Source organism: Limulus polyphemus, unplaced genomic scaffold (genome assembly GCF_000517525.1).
Source record: "Limulus polyphemus unplaced genomic scaffold, Limulus_polyphemus-2.1.2 Scaffold164, whole genome shotgun sequence".
NCBI lineage: Eukaryota > Metazoa > Arthropoda > Merostomata > Xiphosura > Limulidae > Limulus > Limulus polyphemus.
This window is the reverse complement of record NW_013665774.1, coordinates 629,350-638,708: the sequence shown is the minus strand read 5'-3', so window position 1 is coordinate 638,708 and position 9,359 is coordinate 629,350. Positions and strand designations below refer to the sequence as shown.

The window sequence follows — 9,359 nt, the reverse complement described above, 5'->3', positions numbered from 1 at the left end:
TTTTAATTTAGTTTAGAGGGTGGAACAGCCGAGATGGACCAATAGGTCTCATGTTGTCCCAAAACATTATGTTATGTTATAGGAGAAGAAAGAAAATCAAAAAGAGAATTCAGAGCTGGGAAGTGAGGATTGACAATTTATCTAAATATTTTCCTTTTAAAATAAGAAATTAAAACTGACAAGAACTTGTTTTGATGTCAAGTTTACTGACATACATTGATAATGAAATTATTTAATTACATTTTGAATGAAACTGTAAAAGGTCTTGAAAAGGTCTTTGACCCATACCCATTTACATAGTATTCTAAAGTTCTAGGAAGGAACTTGACTTGAGTAGTGTCCTAGAATGGTGGAAGGAATTTGACTTGAGTTGTGTCCTAGAATGGTGGAAGGAACTTGACTTGAGCAGTATCCCAAGATGAAGGAAGGAGCTTGACTTGAGTAGTATTCTAGGATGGTGGAAGGAACTTGTTTTGAATTAAAGTCTACATTTTCTCCATTTTTATTTTGAATAAAATGTTATTAGTATAAATTAGTCAGTGTGACAAAGATTGGTGTGTTTTTCTGATGTCGATTTAGTAAACTGATATAAATTATGATAATATTATGATGCAAGATTTGTCAATTCTAATCTTTTAAAGATTCTGTACATATATCATTTATTGTATTGCTTTGTGTCTTATAAATTTCCTATTTATAACAACATTGTAATTTAAAATTTTCATTATTATGTGAATTCCATTGGTGTAATTTTGACTCCATCATCATCATTTTGCAAAAGGAGTAATTTAAATGTTTAATAATATTGAATTAAGATACCTTTTCTTATAGCTTTCTTTAAGAAACTTTTAAAATTATATATATATTTGAGCAGTTTACTTGTTTATACATCTGTGGGTTTTTTTAATTTTGACGTTTTTTCACTACATTATGGATATTTTATTAATGGCAGAGAGGAATCGTTTCCAGACCTTGAGAAAGAGTTCAAGCCAAACTTACTTAACAGCACTGTCTACATTATTTCTGTGGCCTTGCAAGTGTCAACATTTGCAATTAATTACAGGGTTAGTCTAGTTTTTATGAACAATCATTGACTTATAGAGTGTCCAACAATTATTGAACCAGTTTTTTAATTGAACAGATAATGAACCACACCAGATTAACAGTCACATTTTGTGATGTGTGGAAGACTAATGTCTGAAGTTTTTTCCCTACTAGGTTAGATGGGGATTATCTATAAGGTGAAGCACAGCATTGCATGTTCAAAGAAGGAATGCAGATACAACAGTTACTCCGGAGGTGCTGGAACATATACAAGCAGATATCGATTATCACATTGACACCTTCTTTCTGTAAATGCAGATACAGTAATTACTTCAGAGATGATGGAACGTATACAAGCAAATATCAGTTGTCACCTTGACACCTTCTTGCTGTAAATGCAGATATAATAATTACACTGGAAGTGCTGGAACTTGTGGAAGCAAATATTGATTATCACCTTGACACTTTTTTGCTGTAAATGCAGATATAATAATTACTCCAGAGATACTGAAACGTATACAAGCAGATATCGATTATCACATTGACACTATACTAATTGTGCCACTGGTGTTAGTCTCCATTATATCACAAACTGCTAATTGGTTATCTTACATAGTTTGCATTCACTTCAGTTTATAAGGTGGTTCAATAATTTCTGGACACACCATATAATTATTGACCATTCTTGATGAAATAATGTAAAGATCAATAATTCTTCTTGTCATAAAAGTATATGATTATGTAGTTTCTCAAGTGATATTACAAAAAACTGTATAAAAATTATCTTAATGAATCTTTACTTATAATTACTCAAAGTTGTTATTGCTTTTTAAAGACAAATTTTAAGAATTTGAAAAAAATTAAGAATAACTTCAGAAAAGAAAATGAAACAAGCCAACAGAAAATTAATATATTTAAGCATAATAGTACAATGCATAGAAAGTCATAAGCTGAGTCTAACCTTCATGAAATAAATTGGACAACATTTAATTTCAAGTTCTTGACAATATTTTAAATAAAAGGTAAAAAATTTTTGCTATCATAATTTCAGCAACTTGTATCTGAAGTAAAGTTAGCATTTTATAATATTTTCTACTGATATTGTTAGAGGCTATGATTTAATATTTAAGATCATATTATAAATAGTACCTTGAGGTCAGAAAAATTTGCAAGTTGTTTACCTTTCTTATTGCAAAACTTTACCTATTTTAAAGAGATGGCCAGGTGGTTAGGGAGCTCGACTCGCAATCTGCGGGTCGCGGGTTCGAATCCCCGTCCCACCAAACATGCTCGCCCTTTCAGCCGTGGAGGCGTTATAATGTGACGGTCAATCCCACTATTCGTTGGTAAAAGAGTAGCCCAAGAGTTGGCTGTGGGTGGTGATGACTAGCTGCCTTCCCTCTAGTCTTAAACTGCTAAATTAGGGACGGCTAGCGCAGATAGCCCTCGTGTAGCTTTGCGCGAAATTCAAAATAAACAAACAATTTAAAGAGATTGTATGATTGTAGGTGTCATAAATTCTGTCTTCTTTCTACTAGAGCTGAGTGATTAGTGGAATTTGATAATTGATTAATCATATGGCTCATTAATCACTTACATTCAACTATTCATTCAGCTTGCTAATAACATAATGTTTCCTCTCCTAGGGCCATCCGTTTATGGAAAGCTTGACAGAGAACAAACCATTAATGTACAGCCTTGGAATATCTGGCTTGGCTATCCTTGTCTTAGTTAAAGGAATGATGCCAGATTTTTCTAATCAATTTGAAATTGTAGAATTTCCTAAAGATGTAAGTGTTTCTAGTTTTCTGTTTACAAAGAGATAAATGTGAAACATCTCAAGTTTTATATAGAATTAAAGTAATTTAAACCTAAGGAACTTTCTACAGCATCTTATCAGTTTTTATAAATACTTAGGCTGTCTCTTACTCTTAACCAATTGTTTTTGTTCAGGTTTGTAAAAACTCTAAGGGCTCGAGAAAATAGCTCTGGCACACCCAGATAGTTTTTAAAACCGCTTAAGCCCTCTTTCTTAGCCAGTTGTGTGTTGTTGTTTTTCATGTTTTTAGAGCTCTAACAACTCAAGAAAATAACCTCTGTGTGTATGATCTGTTTCCAAAAATCAAAGTTTTCTTCCTTTAAACTTCATTGAGCATAAAGCCTGAGTGTTAAACTTGAGTCATAATCACTTAAACATAAAAACTTACTAAAGATGCTTAGGTGTAATGACATCTTTTCAGTCATGGTCAATTGCAATTATCTTCTTATACATTTAGCAAGATCATAAATGAATGGTAATTATTTCAATAGCCGAGTAATAACTCAAAACTAAATGTATTTCTTTGTAATAAACTGGAAACTTGACAAGTTTTCTTAAAACTTTGAGAAAAGTAAGTGACAACTGCTTCAAAGTTAGTTCAATATTGTTTGAATATCTCTTTTTTTTCTCTCTCTCTCTCTGTCAATCAACTTAAAGAAATTCCTTTGAAATTAGGGAAAGAGGTGAGAAAAATTAATCATGTGATGGAAGAAAATATTAGTTACATATTGAAAAAAGCTTAAAAATAGTTAAATTAGGAAATATATGCCAGTAATTGTCTATCAAGTAAAACATACTTTAAAGCCTGTCATTAGCACTTTTTGAAGATTCTTCAATTTTTATTAATTTCTGGATTTATTAAGGAAACTAAAAAATTACTCTTGACATATGAACAGTAGAGTTAGGCCTATAATAACTAAGACTGATCCCAGTACTTCCATACAAAACACTTAGAAATTTGCTTGATGATGTAGATAAGGAGATATGTTTAAGAAAAGCCTTATTTCATGCTGTAACTGCTGTAGTTACCTCAAAGTGACTGAGGCCCGGCATGGCCAGGTGGTTAGGACCCTCGACTCGCAATCTGAGGGTCGCAGGTTCGAATCCCTGTCACACCAAACATGCTCGCCCCTTTCAGCCATGGGGGCATTATAATATGACGGTCAATCCTACTATTCATTGGTAAAAGAGTAGCCCAAGAGTTGGTGGTGGGTGGTGATGACTAGCTGCCTTCCCTCTAGTCTTACACTGCTGAATTAGGGATGGCTAGTGCAGATAGCCCTCGTGTAGCTTTGCGCAAAATTCAAAAACAAACAAACAAAACAGTCAAAGTGACTGTACATGGGTAGATACAGTTCATTCATTATATAACAGTTTTTATTACAATTTTCAAGAAAAGTCACAAAGTGGAATCTTGGATAGATAAAACTACATAAATCAATCTTAGGGCTAAAATTTTCAAATTGGTACTTTTGTGTTTATTTATAACATTATGAAGAATGCAATTAATTCACAATATGGCTGTTTAGGAGTTCCTGTGGGTCAACTTAGATGGCCAAGACTTAGATAGCTACAGGAAACAAGTTAGACTTAGTACTTACAACAACAAATAAGATGGCTTAGACTTAGCACTTACAACAACAATTCAGATGGCCAAAATTTAAATAGCTACAGGAAACAAGTTAAACTTAGTACTTACAACTTTATATGTTCAAATGATGAACAAAGCTGTAATTTTTACCATTAACTCTCAAATTAGAGTTTTTTTTTATTCTCTTCCCTGTTCAATAGAAATTGTGCAGTCAGGGCAAGAGTGGATAATCATGGCCATCAGAATGAGTGTGGTCATCAATGGGGTATTTCCTAAATTACCACAAAACCTTTTATTCTTATAAAACACTAACAACCTTATGTTTCTGTTTTTTCCTGTATTATATGGTCATATAGTTAAATTTTTTTTCTGTTTTGTTTCAGTTCCAAGGAGAATTACTCCAAGTCCTCGGAGTGGATTTATTAGCTTCATTTGTAGTTGACCGGGTGTGTTTATTCCTTTTCAGTAAAGGAGAACTACGTGAACTCTGATTGCAAAGACAGTAGAAAATGATAAATTCCACATTCAAGACCTTTGTTTAGGCCTAGCTAAATAACAGATTTTGGTGGATTTTTCATCATTTAAGGATTTATATATATATATATATATATATATCTGATTCCATTTCATATTTCAGAAATAATTTCTTTTATTTATTTGGAATGTAAAAACAAATTATTAAAGTAGCTATGCAGCTGTGTTTACAAAAAGACAACAACTACATGATAAATATAAGAGCATTCTTTTGTAAAGAAAAATAAAGCAACTTCACATTTCTGTTTTTTAGGCCAAATTAATTTTATTTTGTTTATAGCAATTTCAGTAAGAGTCACTATTAGCAATACCCACTTCAATAGTAAACAAAATATGAAAAAAATCTAAGCAGTTCTTTTTAAATAAATAGTGTGAAAAGTAGTAAACACATTTAGTTAATAAAAAAACTTACACTTAATTAAAAATGGTAATTAGCACATGTAATAACATTACATTTTGGCTTCAGGTTGTGAATGTGTATGTACCGGTTCAATATATGAAACCACTGTGAAAATGTAATATTTTATCCTGTTCCTGAAATCATACCCTCAAGGAATTTTTAAAAAATCTTGTGCAAAGTGTTTAAACTCTCGCCAAAATTCAGGTAGATTCTTTTTCCTTTTTTTTCAAACGTTTCCATGTTATAACACAAACAACTCTCTACAGAATATCTTAAAATGAATGATTTAAAACTAGCTATGCAATGATTGTGAATTAAAACTTTATGTAAGAAATGTAGACATAAACTGTGATAGATTTTTAAAAAAGATTCACTGTTGTGTGAATGATAGGAAGACGCTCTGTATGATTTAATTTTTTTTTCTAACAAGAAACTTCATCAAGATCTCTTAATCCCACTTTATCTTCACATTAGATATTCACTTTACAGGTGATGAAGATCTGCACTACGAGATCAAAACGTCATCACCAAAAATACAAAGTTTTTAATACTTTAGTTAAGTTTCAGATGGCTTCAATTTTTCAGGTTTACATTTGTTTGTTTTTTCAAAAATGTTTTCATATTTTAACACAAACAACTGTCATGTAAAATGTAAAATAAAACGGTTTAGTGTGGGTAAAAACTCTTTTCATTAAAGAACAACTACAAAGTTTCCAACACATAAGTGACTGAAGAAGATCCAAACAAAACAGTAAAAGAATACAGGACATCTAACGACATTGATGAATTGCTTTTCCAAAACTCCTTAAAAAATGAAGATTTAAATCAGCATTTAAATCAAATTTTCTGTAGAATATGAATTTTCTTGCTTAATCCCCATAAAATTGAACAAGAATATACTAACTAAGAAATAGAAGCTTTGAGAAATAACCAAATAATTATGATTTTAAGAACAAATGAAGAAAAATCAGTCGTGAGGGAAATTGAATACTATGAACAACTAATGTATTGTCAAGTTAAATGATGATTCAGAATTTAAAAAATAAATAAGGATTTAAATTATTGTTATGAAAAGCGACTAAACAGTTTACTTTTTAAAATTAAAATTAGTAAACGGAGATTTATACAAGTTCAACATTTACTGTAATGTACCCGCTCCCTGTCTTTATGACGCTCAGAAAGTACATAAAGATGCCATTGAAATTTCAACCTGTTCTAGTTATAACTAACAATTATCTAAATTACTCGTTTATTTAATAACACCATTACAAAACAAATACAAATTCTTTTGAATTTAAAACTATTTTAAATAGCTTAGATCATAAACAAAAAAATATACGGTTTTGATGTCGTATCAATATACATCGAAACAACAGTTAATCTAGCATTGATTAATATTTAAAGAAAAATTTCCACAATATATACTACAGAGACATAGATCGTTGGTTGGTTGGTTCGATGGATTTAGCGCAAAACTACACAATAGGCTATCTGCGCTATGCTCACTAAGGGAAATTGAACCTCAGATTTTAGCAATATAAGCCCATAAACTTACCGCTAACCCGCTGGGTCGTTAACTCTAGGGCTCTGTGAACTGTACGTAATTAACGTAAAAAAAAAAAATACAGCAATAGAAACGGTTGAACATCTATCTACACAATGGTCAGGCTACGTTTTTTTTATCAAACATTTTTATGATTTATAAATAGTATCCAGTGGCACAGCGGTAAGTCAGCGGACCTAAAACGTTAGAAACCGGGTTTCGATACCCGTGGTGGGCAGAGCGCAGATAGCCCTTTGTGTAGCTTTGTGCTTAACTACAAATAAACAGGTATAAAAGATACTGAGAGAAAACAAATATTTAGTTTTTGAAATAAACAGAAATACAGGCGGTTTTAGCAGTTATATATCGTGAATCCTATCACAACTACAGTTACATAAAGTGAGGATCGGCTTGCAAGTTACAATAAATAATTGGGACCATTGCGTGTAACAACAACATAACATTCCAAATTAAGATCCCAGTGGCTTAGCGACAAGCCTGCGGACTCACACTGCTGAAAACCGTATTGCAATACTCGTGATGGGCACAGCACAGATACTCCATTATGTAGTTATACGCTTACTCGCAAACAAACAAATCGTCCGGTTATTTAGTAAAAATAATCTACAGAAAGAAATGTAGTTTATTTCCAAAGTTTTTGAAAACTGTCATTTTCTTAAACCAGAAGCTAAGAAAAAAAATAGTGTAAAAAGAAATTTTAAAATGACAATCATGAAAATATAATTATTGAAGAAAAAGTATATGAATATAACGTGAAATTTAGCACCAGATGGATTTCTTTGTTACCAAATGCAAAATGATCCATCAAACTTATCACTGGGTGAGGCGATGGATATGTTACAGATGTTATTAACATTTGGAGATGGGTTTGAAACATAAATTAATAGTTTTATTTGTATAAAAACTATAAAACAACTTATACAGATCCATACAATTATTTATAAATATAATTGTCAAGATAATAATTTCGACATAGTTGGAATAGGATGCAACTAAAGAATAGATATAGGGAACACTCCAGACCTCCCCCTTACATTCATGAGGAATAGATTTAGGGAACGCTCCAGACCTTCCACTTACATTCATGAGCATTGTACATATAACAGACATCACATTGGTGTTTTGTTAACGTAAAGCTACATCTGCGCTGGAAATCTAACTCCAGATATTAGCATTTTAAGTTCTTAAACTTACTGCTGACCTGCCGGGGGGCTATCACTCTGGAAAAGTAATATAAAACTATACGTAATGAAATTAACGTTGATAAGTGATTTATTGTTTAATATTAAGCACGAAGCTATACAATGGACTATCTGTGCTCTGCCCACCACGGGTATTGAAACCCGGTTTCTAGCGTTGTAAGCCCGTAAGTGATTTAAAAACAAATATTAATGTTAGTGTTAATTTACATTTATTTTGAAACCTTGTGTGTGTCAGTTGAAGTTTGATGCTTTCATTGTACAAGAAGATGGCCAAAATGATCAACTGTATTTTCTAATTTGAAAAAGAAAGTTGTTTTATTTTCAATTCTAATTGATTTTCGCGGTAGGATCCTCTGCAACTTTATTTTTCAAAAACTATCTACAAAATGCTTTAAGTCCAAATGAATGATTCTAAATTACATATGCAATAGTTGTGAATGCAAACTTCACATAAAAAATATAGCCAGTAAACTACGATAGGGTTTTAAAAAACATACACTCTCGTATTAACGATAGAAAGATACTATCTGTGTGTTTTAACCATAAGTTTTATTTCTAACAAGGAACTTCTTCAAGATCACTAAATCATATGTAAAGATCGCCAGATCTTACAGCTGATGAAAGTCTGTGCTAGGAGATCAAAATGTCGTCATCAAACTACCGCAGGAAGATAGAATTCTCCTCCTTACCAATCATATTCTACGTGTTTTAGTCAGAAGTGTAATTTTAACGAAGAAATTCGTTAATTCCATCAGAGATTAATCTTGCTGGATTTATTGAGAATTGTTGATTTAATCAAAATATTAAAATTTTCAATGTAAGAGTGATTTATCTATCACGTGGGATTGTACATATCAAACTAGTATACAGCAGATTTATCTCTAACATGGGATTGTACATATCAAACTAGTAAACAGCAGATTTATCTCTCACATGAGATTGTACATATCAAACTAGTATACAGCAGATTTATCTCTCACATGGGATAGTACATATCAAACTAGTATACAGCAAATTTATCTCTCACATGGGATTGTACATATCAAACTGGTATACAGCAGATTTATCTCTCACATGGGATTGTACATATCAAACTAGTATACAGCAAATTTATCTCTCACATGGGATTGTACATATCAAACTGGTATACAGCAGATTTATCTCTCACATGGGATTGTACATATCAAACTGGTATACAGCAGATT

The 9,359-nt window shown here is 31.7% G+C and overlaps 1 protein-coding gene across 1 annotated transcript in view; it reads left to right on the top strand.

Annotated features, from left to right (window-relative positions):
* Positions 1-5,236, top strand: part of LOC106477324 (manganese-transporting ATPase 13A1-like) — a 63,277-nt gene extending 58,041 nt beyond the window's left edge. The window contains exons 23-25 of the mRNA XM_013937910.1: positions 953-1,064; positions 2,691-2,834; positions 4,838-5,236. Of these exons, the coding sequence (XP_013793364.1) occupies positions 953-1,064; positions 2,691-2,834; positions 4,838-4,945 (364 nt within the window). The 3' untranslated portion in view covers positions 4,946-5,236. The remainder of the gene's footprint in view (positions 1-952; positions 1,065-2,690; positions 2,835-4,837) is intronic.
* Positions 5,237-9,359: the final 4,123 nt, after the last annotated feature.